This window comes from Paroedura picta, chromosome 5, assembly GCF_049243985.1.
Source record: "Paroedura picta isolate Pp20150507F chromosome 5, Ppicta_v3.0, whole genome shotgun sequence".
Lineage (NCBI taxonomy): Eukaryota > Metazoa > Chordata > Lepidosauria > Squamata > Gekkonidae > Paroedura > Paroedura picta.
This window is the reverse complement of record NC_135373.1, coordinates 106,505,411-106,526,575: the sequence shown is the minus strand read 5'-3', so window position 1 is coordinate 106,526,575 and position 21,165 is coordinate 106,505,411. Positions and strand designations below refer to the sequence as shown.

Sequence of the window (21,165 nt, the reverse complement as noted above, 5' to 3'; positions counted from 1 at the left end):
GTTCTTTTGCACAAATCTGAATACCTATTTCCGGAACCTGAAAAAAGCTTAATTTTATGCTAGTACTAATCCCAGGAACCTATGAAGTGAAAACCGATTTGAAAATACCCATGCTCAGATGAAGGGCACATTTCACTACACAGAGTAAATTCAGAGAGTCCCCAGTCGCAAGAGATTAGGGGGAATGCCTTCCAGATCAGGGGGTGGTAGACAGAAGCGGCCCCAGTATCTCTTGGTACAAATTAAGCACACGGGCTGAGCAGACCAGTGTGTCTGCAATCTGCATCGATTTTCCTCGGAGGGGGAGGATTGGTACCCCTGAGTGGAAACCTTTTCTGTCTTTTCTTTAAAAGGAAGACCCACTTGATATTTATTCATATAGAAATGTATTCAACACCTGCTGTTACTGTTTTCTCAGCTCAATGTGTTTATCCTGTAGTTGTAAATCACAGCGCCTCAAAGGCACTGGCCTGTCAGAGGGAGGATAGACAGCCGGTTTACCTTTATTATCAAAATAAGAGGCTTCTCTCTCCCCTCCCCCCCCCTCGCCCCACCATTGTGTTACAAAAGCTTGCCATATTTTGCCAAGTTACTATCAGCTTAGGCTGGGTGGGTATTTGGGGGTGAGTATTGGGCACCTTATGTGAAATAATAGAACTGCACATCTTATTTTCCCATCAGTTTTTAGATTCATAGAATCATAGAGTTGGAAGGGGCCATAGAGGCCATCTAGTCCAACCCCCTGCTCAACGCAGGATTAGCCCTAAGCATCCTAAAGCATCCAAGAAAAGTGTGTATCCAACCTTTGCTTCCTGGCCCTTTAAAGTCCATCCTCATATCTACTCAGTTGAGCTACATTTTTCCATTGGGGGCTTCCTCTCCTTGTTACCCTTATTCCTGCCAATGCTGCCAGCTTTTTAAAGGGCTGCTTTCCCCATGCCAGAAGAGGAAGAAAAGATTTTTATATCCTGCTGGTCCCTACCTTGTTGTTGTTGTTGTTGTTAGGTGCAAAGTCGTGTCCGACCCATTGCGACCCCATGGACAATGATCCTCCAGGCCTTCCTGTCCTCTACCATACCCCGTAGTCCATTTAAGTTTGCACTGCTTCAGGGACTCCATCCAGCCACCTCATTCTCTGTCGTCCCCTTCCTCTTTTGCCCTCAATCGCTCCCAGCATTAGGCTCTTCTCCGGGCTCTTCTCCCTACCTTAAGGAGTCTCAAAAAGGCTTAGAATCGCCATTCACTTCCCATGCAAACAACAGTCACCTTATGATGCTGGCGGGGCTGAGAGAGTTCTGAGAGAACTGTGACTGGCCCAAGGTCACCCAACAGGCTTCCTATGGAGGAGTGGGGAATCAAACTGGGCTCTCCAGTTTCGAGTACACTGCTCTTAGCCACTGCTCTACACTGGCTTTAATGTCAGCCTAGCATAGAGAAATTTTACAGATGGAGCTATTCCCATCTTTTATATCTTCATAAGGATAGACTCCGCTTTCTTAATTTCTGCATGTTAGACTGCTTGTAAAGTGAAGTGAATGAAGAAGTCGAGAACCCTGCTAGTAACAAACTGTGGTTAGATAGAACTGAGCAACACAGGGTCACTCGGTGAGATTTGTAGCTGGGCAAGGATTGGAAGTTGGTATTTTGGGCATTCCATGCACGTGCTTACACCGTGCTGGTTCTCTAAAAGAAAATAACTAGAGCTCTGGATTTGCTCCACTCTGTCCACGTTGTCGTTGAGCAGTTCATTGATGGAAACAGGAAGCGAATTCTCCCCAGAGAGAAGGCCAGTGCATGGCACGATCACCCCATTCATAATGGCAGCTCAGAAGCAGGATCCTCTTCCTTGGGGCTTGTATAACCGCTATCACATGCCTGACTAATGCTTTGCGAACCTTGCGGTTGGATGTAATGTGCAAAGTGATTCCGAAACTCATTACAGCAATCTGGGGTTGCATTATCTCTTGAGACCTTCATGTGATCCATCATGGCTCTCCCATGCTTGGAATATTACCTAGGATTACTTAAAGTGAAAATGTGCATATTTGATTCAGTAAATGGAGGGGGGGGCAGATTGCACATAAGTAGAACGGGAGAATGTCTTTATTATATGTCTTTCTAAACTTCTGCTTCCAGTCTTATGAAAATAGGGGCCTCCTTCTCAAGTCTTTCCAAAGGGATGTTGAAAGGAGGCAGGGGTACAGTGGAACTCCCATGCATTTCCCAGTTCTTGGAGCTATGATGTCATTGACCAGTGTCTGCTCTCAGCTTCTCATTGTGCACAAGTTAAACAAGTATATGGACCACAATGCTCTGTGATTGTTGCAAGGTAGGATGAAGTGGGCTCCACCCCATGAGGTCACCCCACCATAGCAACCACAATTGCCCAGCTGGCTACAGGGAGAATCCGGATGTCTCATGAGAGCTTGCCCACAAGACGGGGCGGGGGGGGGGAGATGTCTTGCCCTTTTCATAGAGGCTTCATGGGACGTTATTTTCCAGGTGATGTAATTCATCTATGGAAACCAATGCCACCTAGTGATTTAGGAATTCCCCAAATCATGATGGTTTTTGCTTTAGAACTTTGGGGAATTCCTAGAGTGTCGTGTGAAGCCATGACATTGCTCCTGGTTCTCCTCCCCCCATTTTGCTAGCACTGCTTCTTCAAGCAACAGTGGGACACTAGGGCCTGGGGGCGACCTGGCAAGCTTCTATTACTTCAATCTCATGTCAAACTTCACCTGCCCACTTCCAGCTATTGATGCTCTATTAAAGGGGCAGGACACCTGTTCTCCAGGGTGCTGACAACCCTGTGTGAGAGAAGGGCTTTTCCCTTGAGGCATCTGGTCCTCCCATGGTAATGGGCCAGGATCCTGTGGTTGCAATGATGATCTCAATGCTTCAGATCAGCTGAGAGGTCAAGAGGAGGCTATGGCATTGTGGTCAGCATGGAATGTTCTTTTCACCTACAGAGGTCCAGAAGTCTTGGATGAGGAAGTAGCTTGTGGGTGCTGAGATTGGGGATGCCAGGTCGTAACTCTTGTAATTTGCATGAAACATTTTGGGATTCACCAACTTGCACTTTAAAATGGTGGATATCACAAGTAGTTTGCTGGCTGGATGTGGGAGTTTGGCGACGTCATGTGGAGTGCCTGGAATATAGCGCCTGCGGGAGGTGAGTATGACGCTAAATTTATGTTGTGCGAAATGGCCCTGGGTATTGGCCACTATGTGACACAGATTTGGGCTGGATGGGCCATTGGCCTGATCCAATGTGACTTCTCGTACGCCCTTATGATTCTCCCCCCAGTTTTTCTATTTCTTCCATCCTAGGTGGGAAACCATGGATTTTAAAAATATATACTGCAATGTTTTTTTTAATTACTAAGATAAAATGCCCTTTAAAAAATCAACCTGGTGGTACTAAAAATGCAGAGGGCAACTTTTAAGTGAAAACAATAATTTACTCTACTTCTGGGTTCATTACTCATCCAAGAAACCCTGTATTAAGAAAGCAATGTAAAAGAAATTTTGTTGCAGAAGCTTACTGGGTCATGACTTTGGGCTGTCATGAAGCCCTCCTGCACTTAAACGTTTGCCACATCACTGCTAGAAGGGAGCCTGTAACACATGCTGTAACACATGTGCAAATATGCAACAGAGGTGAGAGCCAGTTTGGTGTAGTGGTTAGGAGTGCGGACTTGTAATCTGGCATGCCAGGTTCGATTCTGCGCTCCCCCACATGCAACCAGCTGGGTGACCTTGGGCTCATCACGGCACTGATAAACCTGTTCAGACCGGGCAGTGATATCAGGGCTCTCTCAGCCTCACCCACCCCACAGGGTGTCTGTTGTGGGGGGAGGAATGGGAAGGCGACTGTAAGCCGCTTTGAGCCTCCTTCGGGTAGGGAAAAGCGGCATATAAGAACCAACTCTTCTTCTTCTTCTTCTTTATCCTAGGGCCCTATGGTGCTGTATGGGTAGGGGCCTTCATACTGTGATTCTTTGGGGGTCTTCATATGTGGCTTACGGACTGCAAGAATGGGAAAAAGAATCTGGCAATTGCTTCCCTGGTAAGGTTGCTCTGCTGCTGCTGCACGAATAACAGCACCAGTTGTGCTCTGCTAAGGCCCCGTGAATCCTTAAACTGACTCTGGCGCTACAGGCTCCACAAATGCTTAAACCAGGCCTGGCAACAAACACCAGATTGTTTGTTTATTTTTAAAGGTAATGATTAGCTCTTGTTATAGATCATCCAGTCTGGTGCCAGAACTAGGCATTATGGCAGACACAAGGCTGCCTTCTAAATGAGAAGCCCTGTTTCTTCCCCTTCTCTCCTTCCAATAATGTCTAGTTATACAAAATATGAGAGCTAAAACAGTTCCGCAGGGCCTGCAAAAGAGGGCTCTTCCACCAGGCATTTCAGGGCCCATTCCGCACACAAAGGATAATGCAGCTTCATTGTGCTTTGGCAGCTGGATTTTCCTGTGCGGAACAGGAAAATCTACTTCGAAAAGTACATAGAAAGTGCATTATCTATTGTGTGCAGACTAGGCCCAGGTGACCAGCAACATCTACAGGGCCCCTGCTCCCTCCCTCCCAGAAATCAACCCATGTGTTCTGCTCTGGACCTGTTTGCATTGTTATGATATATTATAGTTTACCTCTGTTATAGTTTGATGTTAATATTATTATTATGAAAAACGAAATTCCATGTACTGTTTTCTGCGTTTTATGTAAACCACCCTGAGCCTCAGGTGAGGGCGGTATATAAATACAATAAATAAATAAATGCATCAGGGTGGCGTTGTGTTCCAACATAGGGCTACCCCTATCCTCATGCCACTGTATCCTTTGTCTCTTGTGGGTAGAAGTAGGAAAAGTGACCCAGGATACCGTATCACACCTACCTGCAAGATGTGAGACTCCCAGTTTTCAGCGGCAGCTCTGCGTCTGCCATCACATCTAATTCTGGCCTGGGTCAGTCTGTGGAATGAGAACTGCAACTTTTTGGCTGGTAAACAAAGGGACCATTTTGGGCGGGAGTTAAACGTGCCACTTTTGGACAAGACTCCTTGCCAAAAGAAAGAATTAACGATGCCATAATATTGAATGCAATTAATTGCAAGCAGGTTAAAGCTGGCATGGATGGAAGAACATGCCGAACAGCTGCCTTGGCGTCTCTAGAAAGCCACACTTCAATTAGCCTGACTCCAACATTGTCAAATTGTAAAAGGTGTCCTGGACTGGCAAATGCAATGGAAAAATGGCAAAGGAGCTCTGTGCAAAGGAGGAAATGAACAGTGACAGAGCTTGGCAAGCATTTTGTCTGTGTCTTGAAGTGCTCATGCTTATTGACTGGCCTGGTCTCTAATGGCCACAGATGTGACTTTTGTGTCCCCTGCACCACCCGGCTACTCTTGGATTCAGTCGTCTGATATGCTTTCCACATGGAACATCTAATTCAGCCTTTCTCAACATTTTTACCATTGAGAACCCCCTGAAACGTTCTTCAGGCTTCAAGAAACCCCAGAAGTGATGCAATTGTGCAGAATATGGTTGGGAAGCATCACTGTGCGCAAGCCCATCTGGGGCCCTTTCCCTCCAGGCCCATCATTGGCTATTTGGGGAGTGGGGTGGGTGGGTTGACATAACCATGTATCATCATATTACCCAATAAATGTTTTAACAAATTTAGAAAATATATTTAAAAGATATCTCCCACCCGTTTGAGAAACACTTCCAGGGCTGTCATGAAACCCTAGGGCAGGGGTAGTCAAACTGCGGACATTCAGATTACCATGGACTACAATTCCCATGAGCCCCTGCCAGCATTTGCTGGCAGGGGCTCATGGGAATTGTAGTCCATGGACATCTGGAGGGCCGCAGTTTGACTACCCCTGCCCTAGCGCTTCAAGAAAGCCTGGTTGTGAAAGCCTGATCTAATGTATGAGCCTTTAATGAATGGATGTCACAAAGAGTAACTTCCTCAGTTATGTTTTTATTTCATTATCACCTGTAGCAGTATTGTTTATTCCACACTGGAGGCAGCAGGAAACAGGCAGCACTGGTTCATTATGCCATAGGGAAACGTCCTAGAGGAATTCATCAAAAAAGTAACAATGTTTGGATCTCCTCTCCAAGCATCTATTATAATACAAGATGCATTTGTTGTATTTTTAAAATGTGTTTTGCATTCTCGTTGCTGCAGGACCAGATCAAAGGATTTTGTTGATAGAGAGAAGGATGAATTTTGCCTGTGCACCGCATTCCTAAGCAGAGTTACACCCTTCTACATCTATTGAGTTCAGTGGGCTGAGAAGGGCATAACTCTGCTTGGGATGGCAATATAAAGAAATGTGTCTTCACGGGTGGCATGGATTGGCAACCAAGGCTGTGGGCCAAGGACAGGCAATCTGTTTTGGCCAAAGGGGCAACACCCCCCCAAAAAAACCCCCCAACTTCTACCTATGAAAGTGTTGGTGTAGCAACAAACAAAAGGGCCAGGGAGAGTGGTGTAGGGGTTAAGAGTGGTGATTTCATGTCCAGAGAAATGGATCTGATCCCCCTATGTTGAGAGCCCCCCAATATTACTGAAGAAGAAGAAGAGTTGGCTCCTATATGCCGCTTTTCCCTACCCGAAGGAGGCTCAAAGTGGCTTACAGTCACCTTCCCTTTCCTCTCACCACAACAGACACCCTGTGAGGTGGGTGAGGCTGAGAGCCCTGATATCACTGCTTGGTCAGAACAGCTTTATCAGTGCCGTGGCGAGCCCAAGGTCCCCCAGCTGGCTGCATGTGGGGGAGCACAGAATCAAACCTGGCATGCCAGATTAGAAGTCCGCACTCCTAACCACTACACCAAACTGGCTCTTGCAGGTCAACAATGAGTTGAACAGGTTTGAGATAAGACCTATGTGTGACTACCAGTGGTGTGCATTTTGAAGCAGGTCATCCCTTGGCATCATTCTGGCTTTGTTGATCTATTGCCTTGCTACATCAGGAGGGCATTGTAATTCCAAAAATGTCTGTTGTAGACCCTGCAAATGAGAATTTCAGTCAGAGGGATTGGAATTTGGAAATGCAGCTGGAACACAAACAATGGATTGTTTTGTGTCTTTGGGATGCTGGCTGGAGGCTTGTTGTAGGTTTCCTGTAAGAAGGCAAGAAGGTTCTCTCCTTGATATATCAGAGCTCAGGCAGGTCTGCATAGAAGGCACTCTTTCAAATAACTGGTGTACAGTGGTGTCTAGAAAACTGCTAATGATTGATTCATGGTGGGGTGGAAGCTGCTGATAGCCTAGTAAAAAATTTTCAGTACTTATGTGCCATGCATCAGATGATTTTTTAAAAAATTAGAAAATTTATGTCACTTTGAGCAAGTCTGGAAAAGCCACACACAGTCATAAAAGGAACAATGATAAAATTATTGATATTTAAACAAGTAATTAAAACAATAGAGAACCTACTAGGTCATAAATGCAGCATAAGCACAGCTTAAAAATTATCTATAAAATACCTTTGAGGTTAGAAGCAGCCCATAAAAACAGCTATTAAAAATGGAGCCCTTTAGTTAAAACCTTGAGTAAAAAGAAATGCTTTGGCCCTGGCACCCACAAGACAGGACAGAAGGAGAAAGGTTAGCTTCAAGGGAGAGGCATGTCAAAGGCAAGGTGCCACCACTGAAAAGCCCCTGCCTTTGGCTATGTCCCATGTCACTTCTTCTGGTGAGGGCACAGATGGCAGGGATTGGGAAGAAGGTCTTACCGGCTGAGCACAGCAGGAGAAAGAGCCCACTGAAGACAACTGCCAGGGGCACCCTAACTCTGAATGGGATCCAGTTGTCCCAGCTCTGTTCCAGTCCGGAACCAATCACTGAAGGTTTGGCTGATGTGGAGTCCCAGGAGGTAGATTTCGCTTCCCAACAATTGCTCTTGAACCGCATGAGTCCGCTTTCTGAAAGAGCGAGACCTGCCTTTGATTTTCATTCCGGAAAAATAAGGTTTCTCTGATGTGAAATGTTTGGAAAGCACTAGCTCCCCCCCCCTCATCTACTATTCTGTACATGCCTACTTGAGAGTAAGTCCCTTGAAACCTCGCGGGGCCTGCTTTTGATCTGATATTTCTTAAAATCCGGGCGCTCATTAGAGCCTCCAGATAGGACGAAGGCCATCTTCTGGCTTTCCATTCTCCTACGATGCCTTCGTTCCTCGGAAGGTCACAGCCAGCGTCCTCTTGGCATCCTTTTGACCTCTCGGCCAAGGGATGGGGATTGGGCCGTGGCTCCTTTTGGAAAGGGCGTGCATCCTCCTCCGCCCGGTCCCTGTGCAGCATCCGCAAGAGCATCCCCAGGAGGAAACCCAGAGGGGCTTTAGGACCGCGGAGGAACCGAGGAGGGGGGGAAACATCTCCAGAAAGAGCCGGGCGCGACCATTTCTCCCGGAGGGTGGAGGGAGGCTGTGCGATCCGCTGCCGCTGCCGGCGCTCGCCCTTGCCTTCCGCTTTGTGCGCAGACGCTTCGTCTTTCGTCTCCCCCCCGGCTGCGGCGTCGAGTGGCGGCTCCCAGGCGAGGACTCTCTCGCAGCCGAATGAAGTAGCGCTGGCGAGCGGCTGCCCGAGGCATCCTCCAGAGCGGTCGCCCAGGGAGGAGGAGGAGGAGGAGGCAGGCAGGCAGCCGCTGCCGCCCACCCGCCCGCCCCACCCGCCCGCCGGCTTCCCCGGAGCGGATCGCCGTTGACGAGGGGGCGCTCCGGCTCCTCCGCGCCGCCCGCCCGCGCTGCAACTCTTGGAAGAAGTCGGCGGAGGGCTGCGCCCGGCGACCCCGGTGCCCGGGACAAAGCCATGAAGCAGGCGCTGCTGGAAGTGATGAGGATGAACAAGATCTGCCGCATGGTTCTGGTCACTTGCCTGGGATCCTTCGCCCTGGTCATCTTCTATTTCCAAAGTATGTTGCATCCAGGTAGGGCGGCGGCGGCATCCCGGCTGCCTTGGCTTTTTCCGGCGGGGACCGAGCGGCGGCGGCGGCGGGGCCGGGGAGGCCAGATGGGCGCTCGAGAGCGGCGGGGAAGTGCCCCGCGGAGGGAGCCTGGAGACGGAGGTCCCGGCTGGGCGGGCGGGGGCTGCCGGGGCGCAGCGGGCTCTCGGGTCCCGCCGGCCGGCCGGCCCATGTGGCGGCAGGCGCTGGAGGAGCGCCCAGGCGCGCCGCTGCAGCGGCATCAACCTTGAAGGCGAGCCCAGACGCCAGCCCGAGACTTTCTGGCCGGCGCCGGCGAAGCGCACGCCCACCTGCTCGGGGAGCGCCCTCTCGCCGCCTGGCTCCGGAATCGCCCCCAGCAGCCCCTTCCGCGCCCTGCGAAGTAGGAGTGAAGATCCCCCCCCCCGACTAGTGCCCCCTTCCAGGCAGGGCGGAGGAAGGCAGTTTCGTGCGCGCCGGGAAGCCTTGTCGTCCGCCTCGAGGAGCCAGGCGGCCAGGGAGCGGCGTGGATCCCGGGGGTGGCGGGCAAAAAGAGCACGGCGCGGCCGTCTCGGGCAGGGGAAGGGCGAGGCCGCCGCCTGAGTCGCTCCGCGAGTGGCCGGAGGAGAGGGGGAGCCCCGGGGCGGGGAGCGCGAGGCTGGAGGGCTGGAGCGGGACGTGTGGCCCCGGCCTCCCTGCCGGGTCCCTGGCGGCGGGGGCAGGTGGAGCCCGTGCGGGGCGGGCTGCTCTTCGGCGGCCGGATTGGCGTGGCGGAGCGGGAGGGGCAGCGGGCGCCTCCCGCTCCGCCGGCTCTTTCCCCCTGCTGGGGGCTGCCGCGGACACCCCCCGCTCCTCCCCGCCCGGCCAAGAGGCTCCGGCCGAGGGCAGGACTGAGGAGCAGATCGCGGATCGCGCCCTTTCCCGGCGGCTGCGGCGCGTCTCGTCGGGGGTCGCTCTCGGGGTGAACGAGGCGCCCGAAGAGCTCGCTCCTCAGGATCGGGCCCTTCCCGCCCGCGGGCTTCAGCCCCCCTGAGGATTTGGGCGGGGGGTCGTCCGGTCCCTGCTGGGGTCTCCGGCTGCCAAGCCGTGGCCTTCCAAGCGCTGCGCTTCCTCAGTCTCCGCCGGGGCTGTCCTCAGGCGTCTTTCCTTTCCTGGGAGTCCGACCCCTTGACTAAAGCGGGGCTGGTTTCCAGGCACACCTGCACAGGATTGCCTCCTAAAGTGCAGTTGCAGAGTTGGGCATGTGCGTCCCGGTACCGCCTAGGCTGCTTTTCTAAAACGTGTGTAGCTGTTCAGTAATCTGAATTTGTATTTCCCACCATACAGTGTAATCACTGGGAGGGGGGGGGGAGAACTATTGTCTTATATCCTGAACCGCATAGCTATTCCTGCTCTTTGGCAGCTGTCTACTTTTAAATTAATTTTTAAAAATCTTGCCACTTGTTTCCACCATTACAGTGTGAAAAAGTGTACTTTATACCAGGAGTAGTCAACCTGTGGTCCTCCAGATGTCCATGGACTACAATTTGCTGGCAGGGGCTCATGGGAATTGTAGTCCATGGACATCTGGAGGACCACAGGTTGATTGCCTCTGCTTTAGACAGTCTTGCCAGCCTTCTGTTCTGTGTGTCGATTTCATAGCTATTAATTTGGATAGTGATTCATTGCCCAGGGCTGTTTCAGGTGGGTGACCGTGTTGTTCTGCAGAAAAATGAGACTTGAATCCGGTACCAGTCCAGAGCAGCAAGATTTTTGAGGTCTGACTACTGAAATCTTGTTGATCTCTAAGGTGCCCCTAGACTTGAATCTTGGTCTGCTCTGTAGATGGATTTGGTGCCTTAACTAAATTTGAGTCCAAAGGCACCTTCAAGAGTGCACCTTGAATAAAACTTTGTTGGTTTTAAAGGTCCCTTTGGACTCAATTTTTGTTCTGCTACTTCAGACCAACCCAGCTACCCACCTCAATGTTCCTTAACTAGTTAAAGAAACAAATAACTTGGAGGTGCTGATCCTGAATACGTTGTAATGGAATCACACTGGTCTTTTGCTCTCTAAGGTGCATGTGAAGCACTCCAGGCTGCTGTTGCACACAGCTTTCTCTTCTCCAAGTCCATCTGTGCTTTCAGGGTCACTTATATTGAAGGCTAGCAGCAAATTATAGTCTCCCTGGATAATCTAGTTTGGATTGTTTGCAGGCGAAGGCCCATAGATACTGCTAAAGCATGCCCATGAATCAAGAGGTCTTAGGAACACCTGAAGTCGTGAGCCACAGAAGCAGTAATGCTGGAAATATTGAGATTCAAGACATAAACATCCTCCAGTATGAACAAGCAGTGCTCATTCATAACTGGACTAGAGCTCTTATGTACATGACATTGGTTGACATGACTCCCTGTTGTTTATTCTTCCTATCCCTTCCCCTGAGTGCCGAGTTCAAAATCAACTTGAGTGTTGTTTTATAACAAAAAGGCAAGGCATAAATCTAGTCAAGAGCTGTGTTTGTGCACAAGCTAAGTCCACCACAGTTTAGGGTCTCAGACTGAAGGGTCTAATTTAAAGATTCTTTAAAAATCACTAAAAAGGACCCGGTGGTTCATCCTATAAGTCACTCTCCCAGCCACAGGGAGCATTTCCAAGCCAGCCCGTTGCTGGTGTTGGAGACATCTCTGAGAAGCCACCCCAAACACACAATTGGGCACGGGGAGTCATCATACAGAAGTGATCTTGCATGCAAACCAGGCAAAGCACATGCTGACCCAAAGATCCATTGGAAAAAGGGTTTGGATTTGGATGAAGTTTTGGATTTGGATGTTTGGGCAAATCTGCAGCAGATCCAGAAAAAACCTGTAAGGGGGACTGCATGATGGTGCCACGCAGAATCCCCCAAAAGAATGGGTGGGGAAGGAATCTTAATCCAAGATTTGGTTATGGTCTCTTTGTGCAGGGTATTGCCTGTGGATGCTTGTGCTAAAATTCTTCTTCCATGAACTTACTGCTATGACATGGGAAATGTCAGGGTCTGCTCAGTGTGTGTTGCATATGCGAATGAGACATGCCCCCTTCTGCCATGTGGGGCAAACAGAGAAGAAAGACCACCAGAAACAGGGCAGTTCAGCATCAAGGTCTTGAGCAGTGAGGAGTCAAAGAGAACCGGAAATGGTAGCTGCTTTATTTCTAGCTTCCTACAAGCTTTTTATTGTATTGAAATGTAAATTGACACCACAGCACATGTTATGGCTTATGAAGGGTTTTTTTGGGGTAGAGGGTATCAGCCTGATGGACCTTTGTCCTGTCCTAGCAAGGTTCTTCATAGACTCCCATAGCTCCAGATAGAGTTTGAGCTTCTCACTGGCACCACCCTCTGTATTTAAATTGGGATTTTATGATTCTTAACATTTTATCTTGTGTTTCTGATCAACATTTTACTTGTTTTCACGCCCTCGCATTTATTGTACGGGTCGAGAAGACTGTAAATAAAGTGTTATTGTTGCCTCTTATTGGAAAGTGCTGGAGCCCCGATAGCAACATACAGGAGATGCAGTTTGCTAATATGCACTTTTGCGACCAACTGCTGGGCCAGGCAAGCTATGGGTCTGTTGAGTTAAAGCACAGATCACATGAAAACGGTGGAGCAAAATAATATTTGTTGACTCTCCCCTTTTGGTGGGTGAGGTTTGCCCTGCCGGTTTGGTGTCGAATCCTCCTGTTGGCAGCAGGGTCAGATGATCAGTTTGCCTTGAGCATCACGTGCATGGAGATATAGCACTAGCCTATAAGCAATGTCATGCGCTTGCACAGGCTTCATGCTTGGCACTCTGTGCGAATAAACAAATCCATGACTTGGAGCATTTGGTTTGTGTGGTTGGAACTGGTCGTGTGACGTCAAGCCAGCTGATCTCGCTTTGCAGTCTCACGGTTGCCAGATATTGCTGGCATCCTCTCTGTGTCACAAAACGTTGTCTAATCTGTCTGATTAGTGGTTTTGCCTTTCGGAGCCCATCTGCATTCAGAATTGCGGTTCTTCTGGATCAACGCAAATTAACACTATCTTTTTTTGCTGTGCTTGTGCCATTGGTTCCCATTGGCTTTCACATAAAAGATTCGTTGCCTAGCGGCATTTGGATTCTGTGTGACTCCTCCCAACCCCAGTTTTTCAGAGCAATGCTGCTTCTGGCAAATAGATTGAGGACTATCTGTACTTTCCTCCCTCGGTAGAGGGTCCTTTGCTAATCAGTGTGAGAGACCCATTTATATATTCCAGGAAATTCGTTTTTGCCCACTCTTGGCTTCTGAATGGGAGTGTGTCCTCTTCTCTTTCTTCTTTTTGGAGACTGGACTTGGTCCATTCTTCAGATTCCACTTCTGGGATGTATTTTCTTTTTCTTGTGCATGTATAAATCTTCTCTGGGTATGGAAAAGCCTAGCAGCCTGTAATGTGGGTTCTCCAGTCCTTCTTGGAGAAGACAATCCATCCAATGAAGTGGACTTGAGGTTTGAAGAGAGGTATCCCTTTCCTGTTAAGGCAACCTGTCACCTCATGTACATGCAAAAAAGGAACTCAGTGGCATTGACTCTTTCTTGAGACATGCATGCATGCACCTACACACCATAGTGGGTGCCATTGTGGGCATGAGAACATAAGATGTCCTTGAATGAATGTCTTTCTGATCAGTATTCCCTTCGGAAACTCTGTTTCGGAAACTGGTTGAGACACCCGAGTGGTGGGGTGTATCTAGCAGGCTGAAACTGGAATAAACAAGCAGGACTTTAGCTATATGCTATTCTTGTTTATTTACCTCTGGCCTTTATTTGGCATCTCCATTATGAGTAACTGAATTTGTTTTAAGGCTCATAATTTAAGCAGTGTCATGCACCTCTTTCTCCAAGCCAAGGCAATCATTTAATTTTTTGGAAAGAAGAGTGTGATACGGATTGGTTTAGATTCCAGAGAACCAATCTCATGCTTATCTGGTTACAATCTGGGGAAAGTGCAATAAAGGACGCTGCTGTCATTAAAAAGCCCAATTGCACCACCAGCAGAAGTGAGACTTATCAGATAATTAAGCTTAAGCTGTCCTTGCTTGCATCCCGCAAAGTGTTTTTGCGATAAGAAAGCTCTCTCTGGGATGGCTGGGCTATAATGACTGTTTTGCACAATCGAACCAGTGGGATGATTAACTGCAGTCGCTGAAGTGTGAAACGGGGTTCTGTTGTGTGGCACAGAGTAAAGTTTCCATTCTGATGGTGTGAAGTCACTAGCAGAACAGACATGTGATTAGTCTGGAACTAAAGATTTGGCTTCCTGCATTCCCAGCATTGAGAACCTCACTTTCTTATGATGGTGCTACCGCCTGGTCCTACCGTCTCTCTGGTCCTAGACTTGTCAGTTCCTTGTCTGTTTGTTAGGATTGTTTCTCTGTCTTCATGAAGTTTGAACCCTAAAAAGCTTGGACTGGGAATCTTTAACCTTAGAAAAAGGCCGGTCAACCAACCAAACCCTAGTTTCCAATAGCTGCACAATTCAGGCCCTGCATCAAACCATGGTTGTTGATTCAAGTGTTGCATAAAGCATAAAAAGAATGAACCATGTCCTCCAAATCCATGTCTAGTTTCTGACTCTAGTTTGTTAATGCATTTTGGTTTCATATTTTCCTGAGAACCAGTGAGATACAATGGTTGAAGTGTTGGATCTCAGCAACCCAGATTCAAATCCCCACTCTTCCGTAGAACATTGAGCCTAACCTACCACACATGGTTGTTGTGAGAATAAAATGGAGGAGAATGATGTAAACTGTTTTGGGTTCCCACTGTGGAGAAAGGTTGAGTATGAATGGGGTATAAAGATGGGATATGAATAGTATTACTAGGACTGTCAAGTACCTGGTGGGGGCAGGGTAGCAGGGTTACACCCACTTCTTGCAAAAAGATTTTTGCTACATCTTCTTACAGGAAGTAGTAACCATAGAGTTCCCGGTGATTCCTAGATCTAACTGGAAGTGACAAAGGGAATTGCCAGAAACTCTGTGATCAGAACTGCAGGTTTCCCCATAGAGTCTGGTAATTCCTAGAGCTACCCCTTCTCACTTCCAGGTATCTCTATAAATTGCCAGGAACTTTATGATAACCTCCTGTAAGTAAATGAGACCCTATTTTTCTTTAAATTTTTGTCTTTGGATAGTTTGTCTCCCACAGCTCTCTTGCCAGTTGCCAGGCACTGCCTGACCTTAAATATCACTCTATTCAGTTCTTCATGCCACTCTTTGCTCAGATCCAACCCTCTTTGTAACAAATGAGTTGTTTGAGTGATTTGCTGTTAAATTTACACACTGTTGCAAAACTTGCAGGTTGGGCATTCTTTTCCCATTCCTTCTGCTCATTCTTTTTCCATGAAGCATATTTGAATCAGGAGGTTGGGTAAGCAGCAAAGCATGAACAGATTGGCCAGGTAATACTGTTTTCCCTCACCTTTCCTTAGGATTGCCAACTTTGGGGTAGAAAATTCTTGGAGATTTGGGAGTGCAGTTTGGGGAGGGTGGAGTATGTGGGAGACAGATTGTTCAGTAGGAGATAACTGCCACAGAGCATGTCTTTCAAAAATGCCATCTTCTGCAGGGAAACTGTATTCTGGAGATCAGTTGTCATTTCATGCCCCACCTCTTGGTTGTCAATTATTATTTCTTAGTTGAAAGTTCCTTTGGTCTGGATGGTTGAAAGCCATGGAATGTAGTAAAAGCTGTAGCAAAACCGATCTGGATCTGTCAATGCCTGACGGGAGCCTTCCTGCGAACTCCACATAGACCACCCTGAATTCTATGGAAGAAAGCAGTCAATTAATCTAACAAATAACAGACATTTTAAGATGGGCCCCACACAATGTCATCCTAAACTGGTATGCTTTTAAGCCCATTGAAGGCAGTGCGCTTAAAAAGGTGCCCATTGAGGATGGCACAGTTAGTGTCTTGGGGAATGAAACCGAGTCAGTCAGGTGTCCTTAGGTAGGGTCGCTAGCTCTGGGTTGGGAGAGTTTTAGAGTGGAGCCTGAGGAGAGTAGGGTTTGGGCAGGGACCTCAGCTGGAGTATAATGCCATACTCCACTCTCTGAAGCAGCCATTTTCTCCAGCAGATCTGATCTCTGCTGTCTGGGGATGAATTATAATTCCATGAGATGGGCAAACTTAGACTGTCCTCAATTGCTTAAACAAGACCAAGGCCTGGGTAGCAAATCAGTAACAAGGTTATGACTGGAAAACCATAAATATGCCATCTAGCTGAGGGCAAAACTGGCAAATTTTGGTATAAAAAAGAGAGTATAATATAAAAGAATACACATTAATGTATGTAATACGTTTGTAATAGCATCTCCCCACTGCGAGAGAACAAAGTCCATTTAGGATATCTGCATGTCTAGCATATTTTCAGCTGTGTCTTGTTTCGTATACAACAGCAGCACAATTGGCACCGTCAAGATGCTGTTTAACGAAAGGAGAAACACAGGCAGGAGAAAGAGCGGGAGGGAGTCCCAAGGCTGTGCAGATATACTAGCAGCCAAGTGTTTAGGTGTTCTAAAAACACATTCCAGATTGTTTTTCAAATGTTTGCAAAACTTGCTGTCTTTTGCAAGTAATGTATGTCTTTGAGAGCCAGTTTGGTGTAGTGGTTAGGAGTGCGGACTTCTAATCTGGCATGCCAGGTTCGATTCTGCGCTCCCCCACATGCAGCCAGCTGGGTGACCTTGGGCTAGCCACAGCACTGATAAAACTATTCTGACTGAGCAGTGATATCAGGGCTCTCTCAGCCTCACCCACCTCACAGGGTGTCTGTTGTGGGGAGAGGAATGGGAAGGCAACTGTAAGCCGCTTTGAGCCTCCTTCGGGTAGGGAAAAGCGGCATATAAGAACCAACTCTTCTTCTTCTTCTTCTTAGTTGCCAAATCCACCATTTCTGCCACGCAGGTTTGGATTTTGGGGAAGTAAGGGTGGGGGGTGTCCTTGGCTTCTGAAAGTACGCAAAGTTTACCATGCTAGGATCAAACTTTCTGAAAGCAGGCCAGTTTTTGAGGTACTGCAATGTTCTGAATTCCAAGGGACAAGTAAAGTTCCTGGTAAAATCAACACAAATATCGTGTTGGATTGCCAGGAGGAACGTGTGCAATGGTGCTCATAAAACATCCAGGACATTAAAAGCTCCGTCTAAATAACAAGTTTCTTCTAATTAGCTGTTCATTTTCTTCCAAGTGATGGAATATTTCAAAATTGAGTCTTGTTTATTACCACTCTCTTCTCACAAATGGAATAGCTACCTGATATGATAGACACAGGTGAAATATGCTCCCTGTAAATCACAACCACATGGATAACTTACAGACAGTGTGTTTAAATGGCTCTATCCGGTGGGATCCCAAATACAAACACAAGAAGAAGCAACTCCGTCTTTTTCCTGCCAAGAATTCTTTCAGATTTGTTGGCTCATTCTCTTTTAGAATGTGACCTTAAAAAGGTCAAGAGACAAACTGTTACCTATGGCTACATGGATGGAGTGTACATAGTGTTGCCAACCTCCAGGTGGAGCTTGAAGATCACCCAGACTTACAGCTGATTTCGAGACTAGAGAGATCAGTTTCACAGTGGAAAGTGGCAGCCTTGGAAGATGGAATCTATGGCCTTATACCACTGAGCTCCTTAACCTAAAACCTTGGCCTCCCCAAGCTCCACTCCCAAATGTCTAGGACTTTCCAAACCCGATGATGGCAACCCTAAGTGTACATAAGAAAATACTGTACTGGTGATAGTCATTGTGCTTGTATGAATCAGTTATTTAGTACTTTATTTATTCTACAACTACTAATAATATAGCTATTATTAAGTTATCGTATGTCATGTGTGTAATGTAGCCAGGAGATCCTAAGATTGTCTGCCTGCCAAGCAAGAGACAGTCAGAGGTGGTTTGCTGTTGCCTGCCCCTGAATCCCAGCCATGGTATTCCTTGGAGGTGACCCTTCCTGGTGCTAACCAGGGCCGCCCCTGCTTAGCTTCCAAGATCCGGCTTGGCTGAGCTATACAGGTTGGGGTATCAACATTAGCCTGTAATTTTAATCATTTGGGTGTGAGCCCTTCTTGTGGCACATTAAATAAGCCCCTGAGGGCTTGGTTGAAGAGGGTGTTTGGGTGGAGAAGGGCTGTCTATCTAAGAGATCATGGGCAGTTGTGCTGATCTGGGAAGCAGCTTCTTGACCGGACATCTGAAGTTGCTGTGGAATGTTTTCTGTTTGGCATGTGAATTTCCCATTTGTTCCCCCTTGCTTTCTGTTGGAGAACCTTCTGTAGAACTTCTTAGGCTTCTGGCAGGCTGTTCTATAGAGCACAGCAAGGCAAGCCTTGCCTACATGTCTGCTAAGAATTTTCCATGCTCTTAAATGTGCCATGATTGACTGGTTTCCAGTTTTCCCTCCCTGTTACACCAGATTCTGGGAGTACCAGTTGATGGAAATGAATTTTGGGGAAATGCATTGCTGGAATCCTGGGATGTGCACTGTGTGTGCATGTATACTCCGTATACATGTCTATGGATGTGCTCTTTATATGTCTACTTCAATTTAATTGGCTTGAAACTAGAACATCAGAGGTTGTCCAGCTGAAAATAAGAGCTTTGAGTCACATTGATTTAAATGGAAGTGTTTAATTAAGCTATTGAATTTTGAGTTTTATCTCCATCTACTTCAGGTTTTTAGTTCAGTCTAATGCTGTTTCAATTTTTTTGAAATTGGCTGTTGCAGACATTATAGTGGCCTCCTGCTCATGTGTCATGGAGCCCATCAGTTATATGTATCAGGAGCATTCTGGTCCCTGCAATTCCAATACTTGCAATCCCATATTTTCCTACAATGTGTGTGCATCATTGTAGGATCTGCAAAGGGCTGTTGTTTTAAACTATGTTGTTAGATCATGTACTGATAAGATGAAAGCTCAGGTCAGTTGGACAAATCCATGGTCAATGAATTCATGCAAAGGGATGGCTTCATATTCGCTGTTTCTGTTTTCTGCACACTGTCACTTGTAAGTCCAGAGGTCCTTGAGGTAAGGAGCAAGGCTACTAGGAAAGATCCAGACCCCACACAAACATGTTCGGTCAACAGAAAAGGGCCACAGTACTAAGCCTACCCTTTGAGCCATGGACAATGACTGGAAAATAGAGAAGGAAACCTGTCTAGGTAGACGATGATCAATACTGGGAAGTCTTTGCATTTTTACCAACATTGGAACTCAGGTGTTTCAATCTGTACTTAGTAGTGACTGACTTCTAAAAGTATTTCTGGGTTGAGAATGAGATTAATTTGTATGAGTCTCCTGAAGTTTGTTCAATAAAATATGTCTCCTCTACTTTTCTGTGTTGGCTTTTAAAACACTGTGTGATGTGATTAAAACCGCCCAAGATTTAGCTCATTAGGACCTTTGTAACCAGAAATTAGGACTGGACTTCTTACTGGATGTTGTAATTTGTTAACATAATGCTGAAGGCTGCAGGGTTTGGTTATGGTTTCTGGCGGGTACAGGATAATGCTTTTAATGAAGTTTCCTTCCGTTGGCTAAAGAGAATCTAATTTATTGTTCATCTCATCCTTAATTATCCTGGCCTTGATCCAGGGGAAATGGGTCATATGTATGATCTAGTGACATCACTGAGAAAAGCCAGTGGAGAGCAATTTAAATTCCATTAGATTTTAACGGTAGCTTTTTGAAAATCAGAGTGGTGGCAAAACATCGTAGGCTGGAATATTACAACAAATAAGGCTAAACATCTTAATATTTGCCCTATGTTCCAACAGTCTACATTCTACAGAATCCAAAACTGCAAATATAATAGGATGAATAGGGGGTTGAACTAGATGACCCATGAGGTCCCTTCCAACTCTATTATTCTATGATTCTATGAATATCCTAGAACTGGAATAGAATAGATGTTGTTGCCTAGGAGTCACAAGGGTTAAGGAAGATCAGAGACCTTGTTACCTAGGACAGGCATGGTGAGATGTAAGGGATCCTTGTGGAAGGAGGTAAGTGTGGTGAGTTGGATTGTTAGCCATGAGAGAAACATGGTGGGGTAAACAACTGCTTGTTGGGATTGGGAATTAGGGCCAAACTAGTTATCACAGCATCTACAGGTCCAAGATATAGAGAAATTTTTATTATTAAGAAACCCCTGAAACAGTCTTCAGGCTTTGAGAAACCCTAGAAGTGGTACTACGGCGCAGAATATGGTTGGGAAGCATATCTGTCAACATGCCCACCTGGGACATCTCCCCTTCCCACCCCCTCCAGGCCCATCATTGGCTATTTGGAGGGGGGGGTTGGATTGACATGACCACATATGGTCATATCACCCAATAAACATTTAACAATTTTTTTAAAAAAATATGTAAATTAATTAACCCCCACCCATTCAGGAAACTTCCAGGGCCATCAAGAAACCTCAAGGTTTCACTGAACCCTGGTTGAGGAAGCCTGCCACTTTAAAGGGATTCAGAAATGCCACAAGGACCTGATCCCGAATGGGCCAGCAGTGCAGTGGGTTAGAAAATTGGGGACTCTACACCCTATGGTGAGTATTACGTTAGGAAGTGGGAAAGGGCTGTTTGTTTACCATTGTCTGTGACTCAGTGGTGTATGAATCTTCTTTGCATGGAGAAAACCCAAGTTTCAGTCATTGGCATCTGTCGTTAAGAGGATCAGGTAGCAGATAATGTGAAGGTTTTCTACCTGTGACCCTAGAGAGCTGCTGCCAGTCAGAGTAGGCAATACTGACCTTGATACACAAGGAATTTAACACTGTATAAGGTAGCCTTATATAAATGGACTTGGAGGAATGGTAGAGGGCAGGAAGGCCTGGAGGATCATTGTCCATGGGGTCGCGATGGGTCGGACACGACTTCGCACCTAACAACTACAAAAGGTAGGCTTATATATTCAATACAGAGCAGGCCCCCTCGAGGGTATTAATTAAAGGTAGACTTCTTATTGGAGCACTCCTCAAATGATCAACGTATGTACCACAGAAATGAATCTGATCTAAATTATTGAATCATTCCAGGCTCCAGCGTTAGAGCTCTTCTGGGGGCAGGAAATTCTTCCGCTTATTCTAGTGGTAAATCTTCTCAGCTTGAAGAACAATGCATGCTTCCAGTTTTATTTCGAAAATGTGTGCATGTTCTTTCAGAAGG

General features: G+C 47.0%; 1 protein-coding gene across 2 annotated transcripts in view; it reads left to right on the top strand.

Moving 5' to 3' along the window:
• The first annotated feature begins 8,505 nt into the window (after nt 1–8,505).
• Nucleotides 8,506–21,165, top strand: part of CHST11 (carbohydrate sulfotransferase 11) — a 232,782-nt gene continuing 220,122 nt past the window's right edge. The window contains exon 1 of one of the 2 annotated variants that reach the window (XM_077339725.1): nt 8,506–8,957. In XM_077339725.1, the coding sequence (XP_077195840.1) occupies nt 8,840–8,957 (118 nt within the window). In that variant the 5' untranslated portion in view covers nt 8,506–8,839. The remainder of the gene's footprint in view (nt 8,958–21,165) is intronic. The other variant, XM_077339726.1, reaches the window with a different exon arrangement.